Source organism: Palaemon carinicauda, chromosome 6 (assembly GCF_036898095.1).
Source record: "Palaemon carinicauda isolate YSFRI2023 chromosome 6, ASM3689809v2, whole genome shotgun sequence".
Classification (NCBI taxonomy): domain Eukaryota; kingdom Metazoa; phylum Arthropoda; class Malacostraca; order Decapoda; family Palaemonidae; genus Palaemon; species Palaemon carinicauda.
In genome coordinates this window covers 140,296,377-140,316,376 of record NC_090730.1, presented here as the reverse complement: position 1 = coordinate 140,316,376, position 20,000 = coordinate 140,296,377, and the positions used below count along the sequence as shown (strand labels likewise).

General features: G+C 40.4%; 1 protein-coding gene across 5 annotated transcripts in view; it reads right to left on the bottom strand.

The window, feature by feature from the left end:
• The window catches only part of LOC137642206 (sodium-coupled monocarboxylate transporter 1-like), a 26,962-nt gene extending 7,424 nt beyond the window's left edge, over window positions 1-19,538 (bottom strand). Inside the window, exons 1-8 of one of the 5 annotated variants that reach the window (XM_068374737.1) lie at window positions 19,434-19,538; window positions 11,742-12,367; window positions 11,091-11,279; window positions 9,736-9,890; window positions 9,347-9,487; window positions 8,835-9,059; window positions 8,324-8,442; window positions 1,646-1,800 (exon numbers count right to left, since the gene is read on the bottom strand). In XM_068374737.1, coding sequence (XP_068230838.1) covers window positions 1,646-1,800; window positions 8,324-8,442; window positions 8,835-9,059; window positions 9,347-9,487; window positions 9,736-9,890; window positions 11,091-11,279; window positions 11,742-12,068 — 1,311 coding nt within the window. In that variant the 5' untranslated portion in view covers window positions 12,069-12,367; window positions 19,434-19,538. The remainder of the gene's footprint in view (window positions 1-1,645; window positions 1,801-8,323; window positions 8,443-8,834; window positions 9,060-9,346; window positions 9,488-9,735; window positions 9,891-11,090; window positions 11,280-11,741; window positions 12,368-19,433) is intronic. The other 4 variants (XM_068374741.1, XM_068374740.1, XM_068374739.1 and 1 more) reach the window with 4 other exon arrangements.
• Window positions 19,539-20,000: the final 462 nt, after the last annotated feature.

Here is a 20,000-nt window from a genome sequence, read left to right as displayed (position 1 = left end):
AACTTGTTTCTATTAATAATCACGAGATGGTGATAATCTGGGTATTAAAGAGTACAAGTATCTTATCTTTTTAATCCACTCGTACATCCTCATTGAACAATTGAATGCTTTGGCAAAACGTCAGGTCACTAATGACCAAGGAAAACTATTTAGAGTTGAAAGGTAATTATATGATCCTTTAAAGTGAAGAATCAGACTATAAGCTTTAGATTAAAACTGAAATAAGCGTAGCAACATATTTTCCGGCATGTGTTATCCTCTTGCCTGCAAATTCTTATGAAATTAATCATTGTAAAATACGATTTTAGCCTGTATGTCATTACCATCCTGTCGTAAAACTAGGCATGCAGTTAATTCTAATAGTCAGGCCTTCTTCATCATGAGGCTCAATTCTAGACAGCATTCTAGAAGTTTTATTCCAGCAGTGACCAAGTTGTGGAATGATCTTCCTAATTGAGTAGTTAACTCGGAAAAGTTCAAACTTGTAGCAAATGTTTTTATGTTGAACGCGCTGACATAAGTCTTTCTTTATAGTTTATATATGAAAGATCTGTTTTAATGTTGTTATTGTTCCTAATTTTTTTATTTGAATTGTTCATTTACTTTTATATAGTGTATTTATTTCCTTATATCCTTTCCTCACTGGGCCATTTTTCCCTGTTGGAGCCCTTGGGCTTATAGCATCCTGTCCTACTTTTCTAATTAGGGTTGTAGCTTAGCTAATAATAATAATAATAATAATAATAATAATAATAATAATAATAATAGTAATTGAGCTGTCATCCAATCATGCGCAACATCAATACCCCATTTGATATTCAGTCAATTGGTGTAAAGATTGATAATGGGATGGAAAATGTGTTAGTGCAACACCTATAAAATAGGTTTGCTTATTAGAGGTCACATATGCAACACATACTGCTCTTTCTCCAATGGCACAGACACAAAAACTTTCCTCATTATAAATAATCCGGCCAAGTTGCAAAGTTTCGCTTGATTATCTATTCGTCTTTGGTTATTTATTATAAGATCTACTCTGGGATATACACCAACCATGGCTGAGGGAAATTATCTATTTTTACACCCTAACAAAAATTGTTTGGGAATCATTAATATAACAGTCTGCTATCCAATTAGCTCTTGTCCATACCTAAAGAATGTGGAACTTCTGCCCCGTTCTTAAATGTTCCCAGAATCCTTCTATAATATTTCACCTATTATTTCCTCGTTTTCTTTGAGTTAAGTAGACTATCTGAGCTATATTTGTGCCATTTTTCCTGGTGGATCTTCTATGCATAATGTGATCTTAAAGCATATGTGAGAATGATAATTGTATGACAGGGTTTACTTTTTTATCCTCATGTAACCTCATACCGAGCACAGCAGTACTAGTGTCTTTCCTTCTCCATTGCATCTAATGACACTGCGTTTCTACTGGCTCAATATACAAAATAACAAACAAGAACTCATTGCAAAACATCTCTCATCATTGTCCTTACTTGATCAACATATCTGAATCAATTGAAACTGCATATTTAATAATAGTAACGAGAATAATAATAGTAATAACAGTAATGATAATAACGTAACTATAGTGATGCCAGTAATTATAATAGTAATGATGATGAAAACGATAATAACATACTGCTGCATTTATCCATGGGAAGTATACTGCAACAAGAAACAAGCCAATTAGAGGTCCCGTGAGAGCTCCGTTGATTGTAAACAGAGTTTTGAAGAAGGAGCCCATCTGAGATACTGCCAAACCAAAGACAAGTCCTAGGACGCCGGACAAGAACACTGTGGGAATAGGAAAGTTGACATTATAATCTATTATGAGTATTTGTAGGTTAGAGAAGATCTGTTAATTTCTTACCAGAACATTTCATCCAGAAGTTATGAATATGAAAGAAGTATTTTTATAAACAGTGGCCAACAGAAAAATCTGTAAATGCTTCATAAAGAAATTTAAGAAGGATATTAGTGACACGTAGTTTTCTTGCTGTAGTAGCGATCTCTCTCTCTCTCTCTCTCTCTCTCTCTCTCTCTCTCTCTCTCTCTCTCTCTCTCTCTCTCTCTCTCTCTCTCTCTCTCATTTGTAATTCTTGGTACGTTCAAATTCAGTACAGATAAAAACTGCATACTGCTGAAAACCTTTTTGTGTTGCCACTCAGCAAACATTAATACTGCTTCTTCTTCCCCATTTTCTCTGGTATTTTTTTCAGTTGCCATGATAAGTAAACTCCGCTGAATATAATCTGCTAATAAATTTGTGTGCGGGTTTGTTCAATAATTAATAGGATCAGAATTTCCCTTTATTAAAAATATCGGTTTCATTCTCAATATTATTGTGAAATGTTTGGAAATAAAGTTTTCATTCTCATCACTTACAAGGATCTTGTGCTCCCTTAAACTAGAGAAATAAAAAGATTGAAATCGAGATGGGAATATATTTAATATTGATGGGTTCAGCTCGTCCAAACATAAAACCTAATTTCCGGCTCTGCTATTGCTAAGGTTAATCTAGAGTAGTTTACGAGTTGCGGTTTTAACATGTATGTGTTGTCACTTTATTTGCTATTTGAGATGAAACACGGAGTACAGTAATTCCTTATTTTTTCATTTATTTATACATTTAGGTGAGAAATTCGTTTGATAATTAGGCAGGAAATTTCTGCTGATTACTGTCCTTCTTTAATGATATCGCTTAGAATCTGAATTCTCGTATTTGTTTATGCACTGGAGTGAGTCTCCTATAAATGCTTTGCCATGGTTTGAATACTGTTCTGTTTGGTCTTCATCAGCAGTCTCATCTTAACTTGGATAAGAATTTACTGTCTGTTAAATTCCATATCCTCTGGCACCGTCGTTCAATTAGTTCTTTCGGCATGATGTAGAAAATTTATAGACATCTGACCATCCTTTACATTCAGACATTTCCAGATAATACGATCTAGTACATAGTACTAGGTTTGGAGGTAATTCTAACGATATTGCATTTCCTTTCATAAGGTTCAATATTACTGTGACGGCGCCGAGTAAGGCTCTGAACTCAAAGGCAGGTTGGAAACGACTGAGTTATATTATTGTAGAACATTCTCCTTATATACAAAACCTCAAGGCAACAGGACATAACAAGTTCACAAGACAGACAATATTACAGAGGAAAAACCAGACATGAATTTTCATGTTCGTTTTAGTGCGAGGGAAGAGCGAAGATACAAGCATAATATATACAAAAGGAATTATGTACAATTGTGTGAAACACGGTTGGTACATGGCTCCCCCCCTAAAAATGACATACTGTACATGTTAAATAGGGCGCCCTGATCTAGAGAAGCGAACTGTAGGCGGGTCATCTGGCAGAAGATAAGCAGGTTTTAGACGATCAATGGAGACCCAGTCTTCTTTGCCCCGAATGTTTAGGAGGAATGCTTTTGGACTGCGTCGGATCACAAGGAAAGGGCCCGTGTAAGGGGGCGTTAGTGGTGGCTTGCTGGTGTCGTTGCGCAGGAAGACGTGCGTTGCAGAGTGCAAGTCCGTTGGTATGTGATGCTTCGCTGGGGGCTTGTAAGTCTGGCGGCACGGAGTAAATTTTCCCACGACGTGACGTATGCGCTGGAGATCGTCGGAGGAGGTTGTAGAAGGAAAAAATTCGGCAGGGACGACCAACGGATCGCCATACACCATTTCAGCTGCCGAGACGTCGAGGGCGTCTTTAGGAGTGGTCCTTAGTCCAAGGAGGACCCAGGGAAGCTGAGTAAACCAGTTGCAATCCTTGCAGCGGGACATCAAAGCTGCTTTGAGGGTGCGATGAAAACGTTCAGCCATTCCATTGGCAGCGGGGTTGTAGGCCGTTGTCTGATGTAGGGTGATGCCCAGGAGATTCGCTAATGACGTCCACAATTGAGAGGTGAAGGTGGTTCCCCTGTCAGAAGTAATATGCTCAGGGATACCGAATCTTGAAATCCATCCAGAGAGTAAGGCAGATGTACATGAGGCGGACGTTGCAGTTTCATGGGAATGGCTTCAGGCCAACGAGTGGAGCGGTCGATGATGGTAAACAGGTAACGATGTCCTTGTGATGTGGGTAGGGGGCCTACAACGTCGACGTGAATGTGTGCGAAATGACGCTGAGGTTGAGGAAAGGTGCCCACTCCTGAATCCGTGTGTCGATGTACTTTGGAAGTTTGGCAAGAAGTACAGGCGCGGACCCAATCCTTAGCATCCTTAGAAATGCCGTGCCAAATGAACTTTGCCTTCAGCAGCTGTGCAGTAGAACGGCACGAGGGATGTGAAAGGCCATTGATGAAATCAAACACGTGTCGGCGCATGGGAGCAGGAATCCAAGGTCGCGGTCTACCAGTACTGACGTCACAGAGGAGGGTGGTGTTGGAGTCTTCGAGGAGAAAATCTTCCCAACGGAGGGACGTGCAGGATGTCCTACAAGCTTGATACTCTGGATCCTGTCGTTGGGCTTCAGCCAGGACGTTGTAATCCAATCCTAGTTGAACGGCAGCCAACGTGTTTCTTGACAGGGCATCGGCAACGGGATTCATTTTCCCAGGGACGTATTGGAGGGTGCAATTGTATTCAGCCACGGCGGAGAGATGTCGGCGTTGACGGGCGGACCAGGCGTCAGACTGTCGAGTGAAGGCGTGCACCAGAGGCATGTGGTCTGTGCGAATGACGAAGGGCGTACCTTCTAAGAAATGGCGAAAGTGACGGACAGCCAAGTGCACCGCCAGCAATTCTCGATCGAAGGTAGAATAACCCGATTCTGCCTTGGACAGTTTTCTGCTGAAGAAGGCCAATGGGCGGGGCGAGCCTTTGACCACCTGCTCGAGTACTGCACCAATAGCGACGACACTGGCATCGGTGGAGAGAAGGAGAGGGGCGTGTGGGATAGGAAAAGTGAGAGCCGCAGCAGTTGATAGGGCCTTCTTTGCATTGCAGAAGGCTGCTTCTTGAAGGGGACCCCACTTCAGGTCCTTTGGCTTGCCCTTGAGGGAGGCGTAGAGGGGAGCAAGAGTGGCGGCAATGGCTGGCAGAAAACGGTGATAATAGTTGTTCATGGCCAAGAATTCCTGCAGAGCTTTGACGGTCGAGGGCGCGGGGAAATTCTGAACGGCTGCTACCTTCTCAGGGAGGGGATGGACTCCTTCAGGAGTGATACGGTGCCCTAAGAACGACACTTCGTTGGCGCCAAAGGTACACTTGTCGTACCGGACTACAAGGCCGTTTTGTTGCAGGCGGTCGAGCATGATGCGCAGGTGATGGAGGTGTTCCTCTTTTGAGGAGGAGAACACAAGTATGTCGTCCACATAACATACACAGAAAGGGAGGTCCCCTAAGATGCCATCCATGAGACGTTGAAACGTTTCCCCAGCATTACGAAGGCCAAAACAGGAGTAATTGAAGGTGTATGTGCCAAACGGAGTGGTGATGGCGGTCTTGGGGATGTCTTCTGGGTTCATAGGCACCTGATAATACCCCTTCAGGAGGTCGAGCGTAGAGAAAACCTTCGCTTTGTGCAGGTAGGAGGTTACATCGGCAATGTTTGGGAGGGGGTAGTGATCCGGTTCTGTTTGCATGTTCAGGCGCCTGTAATCCTCGCACGGACGGAGGGAGCCGTCTTTCTTCAGAACGATGTGTAAGGGTGACGACCATGGGCTGGAGGCCTTTTGGCAAAGGCCCATTTTCTCCATTTCGGCGAACGTCTGTTTGGCGGCTGCCAATCGTTCCAGTGCCAGACGTCTGAATTTTGCGAAGACTGGGGGTCCCGTCGTCTTGATATGGTGATAAATACCGTGCTTGGCAGGAACCGTGGGCGTTTGGCGAAGTTCTGGACGGAAAACTTCCGGGTACGACGTGAGGAGGTGGGCGTAGGCATCCGTGGGTGCGCTGATGTGGAGAGCGAGGTTAGAGGGGGCGGGTTGAAGAGGTGTCGACAAGTACGAGTCTGCGTTGACCAATCGTCAGTGGGCGACATCGACCAGAAGGTGGAAATGAGAGAGGAAATCCGCACCGAGGATTGGCATTGTGACGTCAGCAACGAGAAACTTCCAATTGAATTTACAGTTTCCGAACGATAATGTGAGGTTCTCGTAACCGTAGGTGGGTATCGCAGATCCGTTGGCAGCTACCAAGCGGACGTCGGCAGATGTAGACAGACTACGTTGTGCCTTGAAGAGTTTCCTTGGCAAAAGAGAACGACAAGCACCCGTGTCTACCAAAAATCGCACGCCCGTCCCTGCATCCTGTAAAAAGAAAAGATTAGAAACATGGGAGGCCACCGCCACAAGCGATGGCCTACTTACACGTTTTTTGGCCACTGACAATCTTTGGCACATTTCTTTGCGGTTGCCCCGAATCTGAAGTGGTAGTAGCAAAACTGCGGCGGATGGGAGGTAGTAAGTGGCTGTAGAAGTCGTTCGTTGGGGCGCGAGCGATTGGTGGGTGGTGGGCGGCTTTGTCGCCGCTTCGGCACATCACGGGGTAGGGGTGTATGTCCTACGGCATTCATGTCAGCTTTGGTTGACGTTGAATAGGCATCCTCGTCGTCAGGGGTGGAGGCGTTGATGGAGGTCTTGAAGTGGCTGTCCATAAGGGCGTCGGCTTTGGTCATCAAGTCCTTTATGGGTAAACTATCGACATCGGGTATGGCAGCGCGTACAGGTTCAGGTAAACGGCGTATCCAAAGGGCACGGAGTAGGTTCACCTCACAAGGAGAGCCGTCTGCGGCAGGTTGAAGGCGAGCGATACTGGTCATTTCCCTGAGGGCAAGCGAAGCCCTTTGGTCCCCCAACGGTTGTTGCGAGAGCTGAAAAAGCTTTGCTATACGGGCGGCTGGCGATGGCGAGTACTGCTGCAGAAGGTATGTTTTGAGGGCGTCATACTCTATTGGGGTGTCTCCTTGTTCACAAAGCCAGTCGGATATTTCTGGGAAGGTGTCCTCGGGTATCGCCGCGAGAACATAATCCGCTTTGGTGGTTGAGCAAGTCACGCCCCTGATACGAAAGTGGTCTTCAGCGCGTTGAAACCAAGCAAACGCTTCTCTGCTGGCGAACGGTGAAAGTTTCAATGGGGCGGCCGCGGCGCCAACTGCTGTAGTGTCCATCTCCGTCATAGTACCAACGATGGAGGGGCGAGGGAGGTGGGGGTAGAAGGCAGTGGGAGCGAGTCGACTTCCGGGGTCACCAATGTGACGGCGCCGAGTAAGGCTCTGAACTCAAAGGCAGGTTGGAAACGACTGAGTTATATTATTGTAGAACATTCTCCTTATATACAAAACCTCAAGGCAACAGGACATAACAAGTTCACAAGACAGACAATATTACAGAGGAAAAACCAGACATGAATTTTCATGTTCGTTTTAGTGCGAGGGAAGAGCGAAGATACAAGCATAATATATACAAAAGGAATTATGTACAATTGTGTGAAACACGGTTGGTACATTACGCAGAAGTTTTATTCCAGCTGCGATCAAGTTGTGGAACCTCTGTAGTCTAAATTCGTTGCAAATAGTCTATACTGTTGAGCAAGTTGACATGAGTCTCATCTCATAGTTTATGTGTGTTTCTTATCTTCATATTGTGTATATCAGGTTTACTCCTGTACATCAGGTCTTTAAAGGCATTTCATTATTACTGTGTCATTACTAAGAATAATGCCTTTCACTGGATATTTTTAGCAATGCAATACTGTGTTTTTAAACATATATCGTCAATCATACGTTTTAAAATTGTCCCACGCTTTGTTCTCCTGAAGAATTTTAGTACAGAGCATGAAAAGAGGGAAAATACTCAATCAGTTTATGGTAAAAAAAAATGATTACGTTGATGAAGTCTTAGCTATAATCATGGAATATTTCACCCTTTCTCATATAAAGGTACTTTTTAGTTAAGAAGTTAAAAAGTTAATAGTTAAGAAGTTAAAAAGTTAATTAGGTCAGTAAATTGTAGAATTAAGTGTGAAAGATCTTGGCTGACCGTAATATATTGATTCCATAATTTCTGATAAAAAGAATGGGCAATTTATATAGTATGCTGCTATTCAATTTAACGAACTATTGACCTTGGCATGATATATTAAATATTGCTTTGTAAAGTAAGAATATCTTATAAGAGGTTGCAATACCAGTGTATAAAAAAATTAGGAGAATTGGGACGAGAAAGAAGCAGGTCCTCATTACAAAAATCTAAAGCTCTAATGATTATATATAAAAGATTAAGTGTTTCTTTGAGAGAACGGAAAGAAAAAAAGCTAAATAGCCATTTGTAACCAGTCAAGGAAACGGGAAATTAGACTGCAACTCACTCACCTATAATCTTTTGAATGGCTCCTTTCTTGACCTCAGAATAATCAGAGAAGATTTTGAGCTCCTTCAGGAAATCCTCCCAGAGCAATGCCGTCATTGAGTTGAGCTGAGTTGACACCGAGCTGAAAAAAGTGATAAAAACCATAAAAGTGCAATATGATGATAAGATTCTCTAATATAAAAAAGAATTCCCAACAAGTTAATTTTCAATGTGGAAATTTAAACGTAGGTTAATTATTTATTAAAAAGTTTCTAATTTTCAGTATTAATTTTCTTCCATCTGACTACATCAGTGATTATGTTGGCTATGAATAGTTTTGTGAGCTCTTAGCAATAATGGTTTTAATATGAGAAGATTAAAAGGATTAATATTTAATCTAATTGCTTGTTTATAGGTTTGGCTATTCTGGTTCTACTATGACAAGATGCTTCTAGGATCTGTTCATTTGCAGCCTAGTAAGTAACTGCACAGCAATTGTATCTATTTACATTAAGAACCGGTTCCCAGTCGTACCTGAGAACAGCAGCATATATAGCCGCCACGAAAATTCCTGACATCCCAGGGACCTTCGTGAGGACTTCCAGCACATACTTAACCACGACAATGGAAGGGTCCTTTATATAATTCTTAGGATCGGTGATAGGATCACAATCCTTGTAGTAAGCATACATCACTAGGCCTGCCAAGTTGATGATTGCTTTCAGGAACACCATCCCTGCAGCAGCGTAATACAAGACCCTGAAACCAATGAGTGAGAAAGATATGCACCAGAACGATTTTTCTTTGTTGGAATGTTTTCAAAAGTTGAAAAATACTAATACATGCAAGCTAAAAACTCAAATATGTAGAATGCAGAATATCGTCTTTTCATTGTCCTCGGTTAGTATTCATTACTGACAGTGTGAACTTAGACGAAGTCAGGATATTAGATTCACACTCTTAATCTTTATAAAATTCTAAAATCAGATCCACTCAAGTAAAGCTTGTTGCACTCTTAATTTGTTTTGCTTCAGTCATTGACTTACCACTGGGCTTCGTTGAGAGAGCCAGTGCTGAAGAATCTCTGCGTCTGGCTTTGATTGACGCCGTAGGTACTCAGGGCAAAGAAGAGACCAAGGGTCGCGCAGAGCCAAAAGCTGTGCCTCTGGTAGGGGTTTAGACTGAGGCTGTTTAAAAAGAGTAAAGCAGTTTCTGTTAATGGAATATTCCATCCAAATATCATACATCAGGATAAGTACTGTTTTATATCTATAACTTTCTAATACTGCATTTCCCTGAATAGATAAAATTAGTCAAAAATTGATATTTCACTTGAAAAAATGCAAGAATTCAACTTCATCTTCGTGCATGCTTCCTTGAAATTTCCTGTTCTCTGATTTACAAACAAGTTTAACGAAATGTAAATAATTCTCACTTGAAGAATTCGATCCTGTCGCCGTGGTAAGCAGTATCCCAAACCTTATCAATTCCTCCCATGGCCACCGACCCTTGGATCACGATCGCCAGGACTCCTATAACCATGACCACAGCTTGGAAGACGTCGGCATACACAACTGCTTTCACTCCTCCCTAGAAGGAAAGGAAGAAGGGATACATAATTATTATGGTGGCTTATTTGATAACGTCCCTGACTGGTGATCTCCAGACTGGGATTCAAATCCCGCTCAAACTCGTTAGTTCATTTACTCCCTATAGGTCTACCTGCTAAGTCATCGGCGGCCATTGTCTGGCCCTCCCTGGTCCTAGCTTGGATGGAGAGGAGGGTTGGTAGCTGATCATATGTATCAGTCTCTAGCCTCTGCCATTCACGAGCGGCGCTTAAACATTTAAGCCTTTTAACAGGCTGAGTCTACTCAGATTTTGGTAGGACCTGATGTGTAAAATTCTGTCCAATGTCATTTTGTTTACCCGTAGTTGTAAATATTAACCTGATAATCCTTTTAGATAGGTAAAATTTTAAAATCTTTATGCATCTTTTAGCATTACGTCTAATGCCAATACATTATTGGACATCTAATCGGTTGAGCTAAGGTAGTCTACACTGGAAAATCTCTTGACCAATAGTTACCTACAATAGGCACACTGACTTTACCATACACCGGCCTAAAATTTTCCGCAGAATAAATTCCATTAAAATATCGGGCATTATCTTCAAGCCCCATGCCCTGTATATTACCAAATTATGTTTTGTATCTCCCTCATCTTGTATTTTTTTTATATAACATTCAGCTTTGAGGTTCATTTGCTGTACTAACTTTTATATAAATTACTTGCTTTGGAAAGAAATGGCTCGTTCATGTTTATACGCTCTACTGTACATGTGTAATGATGCGAATTGTACCCTTGAATCAAGACTCCAAAAACCAAGATATAAGAATTTCTCAATAATTACAGTTTAGCCACCAAGAAAATGATAGCTAGGAAACACCTTGTAATGGCTAGAATAATCCTAACTCCCCGTTTCTATATTATCAACCCAGATTTCCATTGTATAGTTTTTTATACAATAATGTTGCATGGTCCTGAAAATAATAGAATTAATAAACATGCAGAAATCTGATAAAAGTTTAAAAGCAATCTATTTTCCATTTTTATTTTTCTCACTAATTTCACTTCAGTCACTGCGTTTCCCCTTCTTGATTAAGTCCTAAATTGAGACAGAATCCAAAATATGAAAAAGAATAATGGAATTATGGTAATTCAAATACTAGAAAAAAAAAAACTTGCTATAAAGCTTATAAAAAGTTGCACTTGCTAACGAAAACATACAAAGGCTGAATAAACAGTGCACGTGGCGCCCATTATGAAGATGTTGGTCATAATGGGCAATCCCGTGAAGAACTTGAGGGCGATGGATGGAGGGAACAGGATGAATCCGGTGAAGAAGTATCCACCTAAGAGCTGGAGGACGACTGTCGCCTGACGCAGAGTCTTCGACTTGAAACGCTTCTCGATATACTGGAAAAGTAAAGGGAAGAACTGTGACTGTCGTAAACCAAGACGCATGCTATGAATGGAGGGAATAAAAGGTATATGGTAGTCACTTATGGCGCTATTATCTTCATTTACTTATTCTATATAGTTAATTGTTTGTTACCAAGATTAAGAAATGTAGTAAAATGCAAATAAAGATAACAAACATTTAATTATATTCTTCTTTGTCTGATTCGACCCCACATAAAAGTGGGAAAAGATGCAGACAAAGGAAATAATTAATTGGTTGTTATCTTTATATGCATTTTACTACATTTCTTAATCTTGGCTTTCCTTTCTAATTCATTGCAATTTAGAATTCTCTCCTCCTCAAATTTACTGTCAAATTTATGAATAATGAAAATAAAGATGATAAGTTGAAAATTCAAGCATACGTAACAATTTTAGCCTTTAAAATGATAAAAAGTAATGCAATCATTATCTCACCTGGTACAAAGACACCATCTGAAGAGGATACATGATAGGTATGAGAACTTTAGCCACGAGCACCATCCCCATAGCAATGCCTAAATCCATGACCCAGAACTGGGTGCCATAAGCATACATTTCTCCAGCATTACCCATGATGGTCACGGCGGAAACAGTGCCCACCATCATGCTCATTGCTAGTGGAAAGGACTTCATATTCCGCCCTCCTAGGAGGTATTCCAAGGGCGTTGATTTAATCCCTCGTACGCCATGGTAGATGCCGATGGCCGCACTGGCGATGAGAGATATACTGAAGAGGGTGATATCTACGGCACTCAAACCCATTGTCGAAATTTAGGTCACTTTTCTTTACGGGAAAATTAATCAACTTGACGCTAAGTTTTATCCGATCCTGTGAGTTTTGCTTCTCTTTTGTATTATGTCATTTGTTTTTTACGCTTTATGTTAATCACTTGAGAAGTACACCGCAGAAAACACTTTTAATTGTCCCCAGGTGTCAATGTATGCTTTCAAAAATCAAAAGATTCTTGCCATAGATTAAGGAACGTAAGTTTATGTAATCACCAAGGTCTACGAGAAAATGAATATTTAAATTTGTTAGTATTTTTTTATAAGTGTCTCCCCTGAAAAAAAATTATCATGTAAATTTTAGTATTTATGTTCTCTGCTCTAATAGCCATATATATTTTCGGAAGGATACTTTCTGTCTCATTAAACGATACAATACTGCAGGAGACAATTGAGAGAGAAAGGAAGAAGAGAAAAGGTCGATCGAGGACTTGCTTCATTATTATCATTATTCGTGTAAAACAAATGATGATAATACTGGAGCACTATACTCAAGTGATGCAAGGGAAAGGGGACATATAGTTCAGTTCGGCTACAGAGAGATAACAGATTTCCTTGTTTGTTGTTTGCTTTCCTTTTCATCGGCACCATAATTTTTTTTTCCATTTACGACACAATTATTTTCAATTTGTAGAATCGCCTTGTTAAATTTACTCGAGATGCTTTGAAATAAGTTTAGACTTTCCATTTTGTTGTGTGAGGTTTAAAGGCTAATAGTTATCGATGTCATACTTTGCCGTCACCATGACCTTCTCTGATCTGTTCCGGTTCCTTGTCGCAAAAGAAATCCAATTAGATAGAATTTTGTTGATCAAGTGTAAATCCAGGAAAAAAAACGCAGATGATGATCACTGGGTATTATCATTAATTACACCATCAGCGCAGTATTAAATCGATCTACACAGAAAACAAAGAAGAAAAAAAAACACTTTTCGTCATTTTGTTATCAACTTAGCATCCTGTTTCTACAGAAAAATTGTGTCAGCCTTTGTTGAGCAAACCAAGAACCCATTCATCAGTTGTTTTTGTAATTTATTTCTTTTTAGTTTCAGCGAAATTCCTATCCACATATGATATCAATTAATGGCCTCTACAGCATGACTTCTGAATCTGAGATTGCCTGAGTGAATATTGGTTTTCACATGTAAAGGAGAAGTTTTACTATATAATAAGCAGATGAATGGTACAGCTTGGTGAGAAATAATGACAATCTACAGTAAGGGAAATAATAGAAGTAAAGGAGAAAATCAGGAAGAATTTACGGATTGGAATACCCTCATTTGAGGCTACCTTTGTCACTTAATTACCGTATTTTAAATACTGCAATGCTGTACTGTATTTGAGCTGGAGAGGAGCTTCTTTTGACAGAGGTAGACTATGAAATCCACAACCTACTGAATAGTTTCCTACAGTACCAATTGTATAAGACAGTTACAGAGAACCATTTTCTGTATTCGATATCTCTCGGGAAGAGCGTTTCCTTGGAGTAGATGCTGGATAATCTTCAGCAATGAAGCGTGAATTCATGAACTGTTGGTACATCCAGAAATGAGCTGACAAAACCAGGATGGGATCTCACTTAAGACCACTATAAGAAGGGGTATTAGGCCTGGGTACCATTTGGTGTTTTACTATATGAGATCTACTAGGGTCATTCTGATGCTTGAGAAGATCAAAACTTGGTTGATCTCTCATCAGATCAGTCAAAATAGAGGAAAAGTATAAACATCAATGTCATATCATGAGTGTTGGAAAGTGACCTAAAATACCAACTGTGGACACAGGATGTTGCAAGTGGCAAATTAGTCAGTCGACAGCAAGCCCCACAATTGGAATAACCTATTATAAAGAGGATGTAGGAATCATTCCGGTCCTACTACCTGCCCTTGGCAGCTGAGCTGAGCTAAGCTGATCTGTAGGTCATTCCTTTTCTTCAAAATGTATTTCAGTGACAGCTCTATAGCTCAAAGAGTCACTCAGTTGTGATTTGTTTGCTTTACATATTGGTAGATAGGAAGTAAGATAATACCCTGTTGCTTGTTGACAAATGCTGAATGGTCCATTGCAAGATTTAGGGATGCTTGCAGCGCAATAAAAACTGCCTACATCTCAAGGACAGTGATATATTGACACAATTCTTGGTTCAATTCGAAATGAGACTGTACTGTATGCGTGATCCTCAACCCTCCTTTGATGCATCTACACAGAAACATATCTAGAGGGGTTGGAGTATATGGAAGCATCCACAGTACGGTTGTTGTCATCCAACCACCAAACAAGGTCGTTCTTCACCTCCTAGACAAGAGGGACAGAAATAGAGGGAGGATCCTTGAAGCCTGATTGGCGAGGCTTCAGACATTATCAAAGGGATGTAAAGTAGCGATGCTTATGAGGAAGGAACTTCTCGAGGGATAACCATGTCCAAGGAGAAGTTGCCAGAGCCAAGCGAGTTGATTTTGTACAAGCAGAAACAATTGCAGTACCTTTATCAACTTACTAATGTAAGAGCCCTAAAACATCCTCCTCTGGTTGGGCGAGAGCTCCATCTTCTCTCAATTTATCATCATCCTCAGATTGTAATAATATTAGAGAAGACAATCTCAATCCTAAAGTAACTGTGCGTTGGAGGCTACCAGGATTAGCCAATCATTGAGGTACCTTTACTAGTACCAAGAAGTACATCTGTGTGAGCATTAAAGGAGCAGGGTTCAACCCAAATTCTAGGTAAGAGTATTTAATTGATATACCACTCCTTTGAGTACAATTCGAGAAGACTGATGGATGGATACATGAAGGTTCATCAAAATAATGAAGTCCATCTCTCTGATGAAAGGTGGTACAGACCTAACTGCTTCCACCATGAATGGACAAATTCATTCAGAGGTAAGAGATAGTGACTGGTTTCCAGTTCGCAGACAACTTTTTTTTTACCGGAAGAACCAATTATAGAAACTAAGAGTCAGGTTGTCTGAACCTTCTAGCATGATCTTCAGCATCACATTTACTTATAATGATAAGGTCAAGTCTTTTTGCAATTCTTGGAGATATGATTTGAAATGGATCAGTCCAAGTAACGGGAAAATGAAGATCCTCGAGAGGAAATAAGTGTTCCTCTTGAAGGACATTTGCTTTTCAAGGTTTTTTGTCCCACTGCTGCCATTTCCCCCTGTGGCACAACAAGCACCCCACCACTGGAGTGTGGGAATGCTCCCTTCAGTGTTCCCTTCCCTTATTCTTTCCCTTACCTCCCATTCTTGACTTAGCCTGAGAAGGCAAACAAAAAGGCTGGACTGAAGCTGGAACCTTTCAAGAGGAAGAAGGGTCTGAATATCCTGGAAGGGTCCCATTGAAAGAAATGGTGCCCCTTTTCATGTCTACACCAAGTGATGTAGCCACCCCTGAAGACCAGGCCTCAATCCCTTTCAAGTAATCAATGGTTTTGAAGGACACTGCACTGCCTACACATCCCTCCTTAGAAGAGAGAGAGAGAGGAATTCAGCAAAGATCCATTATGAAGAACAAGCACACTCTTAAACCTGGCTTCTTGTGAGAAGAAGGGCAATGACATTTTGCGTTGACAAGCTGAAGTTATTTCACAATCACTGGCTAGCTGGTTGGGAAGAAAGGTTAAGACTTTTCCACTGGAAAGAGCAAGTATGCCTAACTACACTATGTGCTTCTTGGAAGCTAACTGGAAGAAGTTGGTGAAATTCAATATCATGACGGACTAAATGTCCAACTATGATTTAGCCTGATAAAGCTGATCCCTCAGTTGCTCTCCCATGTTCTCCCTGGGCCTTTGATGTAGCAGTTAATGCATGAGTAGAAAGGGTAAACGATTCACAACTCTTAGTACATGATCCATCTCTGCATCAAGATGGAAACCCCTTACAAGGCCACCCCATTCTGTGCTATAAAATTACTTTCATCTATGGAGTTTATAGACATCGCTAACTGTTCATGGAAATGTATCTATAAATGCTTTGCAGTCCTTCGTGGATTCAGCCAAGGATTCCACTTCTAGTGCTGTGCCTGTGCTTGTGAATCACCACCCGTGTTTGCTTCCCCTTGTGTACCATTGATTCCAGGTGGTGAAGTGCTTGTAGCATCCTCCTCTGCACAAGAACTGCCATCATAGCCAAAGACCTCACCATTGATGGCCATAGTTGCTGGGCAAGGTTTAACTAGCACAAGGGGGAAGAAGAAGCGTGCTCAATCCACCCCAGCCTTGTCCTTCAATCCTCCCCCTCCTCTTCTTTATCATGCAACTCCTTCTCTTCAATGGACTCTCATCTTCACAAGAGGAGGACGATTAAGAAGTTGTGCAGATAGGCCTCTTGCAAGAGATCTCACTAGTCTTCTAGCAAGTCTCTGTCTCCTTCTGAGTCAGATGATGCTACTTATGTGGAGACATTGTCCATTGCTCAGATTTTGGTATCTCATGGTTCAGATCTCCAATCCTGAAGAACAAGCTAGAAAAACCATTAATAATTTCCCCTTCCCCACCTACAGCAATAAAAGAGGACTTCCCTGTCTATATCACCATCTCTTGTCCTTTAGTTGATAAGAGGGGGAAGAAGTGTCTCAATCTCTTGGTGACCCATATTTTCGTGTTTATGGAAGTGTATGCATTTCACGTCCACCTTCACTGGTCTATCGATATGATGTATGATCTCCCTCCTAAGAGAGTGTGTGTAGCTCTAGATCTGTGTGTGGCTGGAAATTGGTACCACACATTTGCTTACCAATAAGGTTCACACCTGGTACATCTTTTCGTGCAGTAAATAGAAACAGAATTGATTCGCAAAGATAGGTCGTGTTCAAACTAAGAGATTTGACAAGGTGTCTTGCTGGAGAGCATGAATGTTCACAATCAGCTTGCTCATCTGGCTCATGAAGATATATTCCTGTTTCTGTTGTGGAACTTTAGCATAAATACTTGTGCACTAGCGATTGATCCCTAGAACAGGATAATGTTGCTTCATTCCTCCTAGAGGACAAAGCACCTCATGACACCAGTAATCTGGAAAGACTTTTCAGCCATCCCCTAGAAACCAAACATCCCACTTTTAAGGGTCAGTTCTTAGAAGTGTGTGAACTTCCTTACAAGTTCAACTCTGTATAAGCAGTAACCTAGTAACCTTGGTACCTTCAATTAAGGTAGTCTTGTTTATTAAGAGGGGCCTTCGGCAGTTCTTCAGGTACAAAACCTCTCCTTGGTTTGCCATGGTTGAGCCGTACAAACAAGGTCTTGGACCCTATAGATGCTCCTGTCACGGAATCTGAGAACTCATTAAAATCTACTTAATCTTGCGAGATTCAGCCTCACATCAGTGGAAGTATCATGTACCGTTTAACAGTAAATCCTTTCCTCTACAGGTCAATCCGTGTGCTCACTCACAGGAAACCTCCACCTGGCTAGGTTCTTAGCCTATGATTCTATTGTCATGGTTTCCAAGGACCTGTGAAAGAAAGTACTTAACAGCTCCTGCGACAATACCGGAGTGGTAATACCCCCCCCCCCCCCACAATGAAGGCTTCTTCCTCATCCTAAATGGTCCCATTGGCAAGGGGGCCAAGTATGACTCTCAACACAGGGTGAGGTATAGAAATGAAGCTGTATAGCCATCCAGTAGGATCATAATATTGATTGCTGGAACTGCCTTTTTGGTGCTCAACTCAGCAAAACTACCATCCAAACCATACGTCTCTTATTCATTTGCTTTAAGCAGCCATGTACATACATTGAATTAAAAAAAAGTCTGTGTATGTATACTTTTATCAATTGTGTTTATGTAAAAATGTGGAATATTGCAAAAGAATTATTCTAATTGTAAAACGTGAAATCATTACACACAAAAAAAGTAATACACTATAACGTTTCAGTGATGATGTTGCCTTTTAGCAAAAGTAACTGGAGGCAGTTGCAGGTGGTAAGCTCACCGGAAACTAAATCAGGTGACCTAATGTTAGAATATCCTGTTATTTCGATAGATAATTTTTTAAAGCCAACAGAACGGCAAACAGTCTACTGGAGCATAGGAAATGATACTGATACTCTTAATTTATACAGCACAGCAAAGTCGTCTGGCGTTCATTGGTTGCTCCTAAGAATAGGCGGCACTTGCGTAGTGACATACAGCTTAGTCTCAGAGAAAAATGGTGCATAATGGCGGCATTTGGTTGAAGTGGGGTACAAGTTGAAGTAAACCACCCATAAGGCTTGTCCCAGCCTGGGGATTTCCTAAACTCCGACTTACGTTCTTTAACTTCCATAGATAAAAACACAAAGACACAATCACTACACAACACTCATCCAAAGAACACAAGAAAATAATCCATCAGTAAGGTGGAGGGAAGAGTGGAGGTTAAACATCTGGTTCCTTTGAGAGCAAAGTTAATCAGTTAAAGTTGGTTGTTACCCGACAGGAATCCTTCATTCCCACCATTTTCGGTATTTGATGTAAAATCTAATGGCCGGTACCGCATACGCTGAATTATATCCATTTTGAAAGGGGTGCGATAGCTTCCCTCCGTTTGCATCATTCTTATAAAGGACTTCAAATTCCGCGCACATAGTCTTACTCCACCCCCCTCAAAAAGACAAAAACATATTTACTTAGAATATATGCTAAACAACTTGCGCAGTTTTTTTTTAATCTATATTTTTTAACTATATTTTTTCATTTTTTCAATCTTCAAGATTTCAATCATTATTTCTCACAACTTTTCTTACAGCACGTAACTACGTGTTATAAAATTCTAACTTTCTAGCCTCCCAATCAACTTGCAATATTTAATTGCTCTTCCTCGCTCATCCCTTTTCATGTGAACTAGACCTCACAATGCATTTTCAGCTGGCTTACTGTCTGCCACATATGATTAGAATTTAATAAGTCCCTGGGATACGTGACACTGTCACTCCTTACTTCACTTAGCAGTGACGCCACTACTGACAAAACCTTGAACCCATCTTGACATCTGGGACTCTCGTTTTTGCCAATATGTTCTTTAGATCTACTCTTGTTTCCCCTTATTTTGGGAAGGTTTTCATTTCATGACCACCATTCCAACTTATAAGCACTTTTTGAATCAAGGAAACATTTAATTTCAGAATAACAATCAACCTCTTATCTGAAACCTATTCAACTTTCCACATTTCTTTACATGGATCGCTTCTTGTCATAATGTTTTCTAAGTAATCTACTTGAGTGTTATCAAGTTTAAACTTTGTTGGGTAGTGTTTCATTATCCAAGAACACAATACTGTCGGGATTTCTTTTACACTCACGAACTTGCTTGATTCGAAACATTAATCAAAACTTCGAAGTAAAAACATACAAATTTCACTATACGATTTCTTTCTTTTACTCCCTCTCTCTATTCAAGTTACAATGTCTACCGTTGTCGCTGCTGAGGGTAACAACAAACTAAACTACACTGACATTGTCACGGCCAAAGGATCTCGCATAAGTCGAACATATTTCAACACTCGGCTCAGGATGTTACAAAAATGTTGATATCTCAACGGACTTACTGAGAGAGAGAGAGAGAGAGAGAGAGAGAGAGAGAGAGAGAGAGAGAGAGAGAGAGAGAGAGAGAGAGGCCTCCAGTATCTTACAAATCGATAGAATTGATTTCAAAGTTCTTGATAGGAAATATCTATTTTAGATCTTACAATTTCTATTCATGACAGTATGTATATATATATATATATATATATATATATACATATATATATATATATATATATATATATATATATATATATGTATGTATATACTGTGTATATATATACATATATATATATATATATATATATATATATATATTACATATATATATATATATATATATATGTATGTATATACTGTGTATATATATATATATATATATATATATATATAT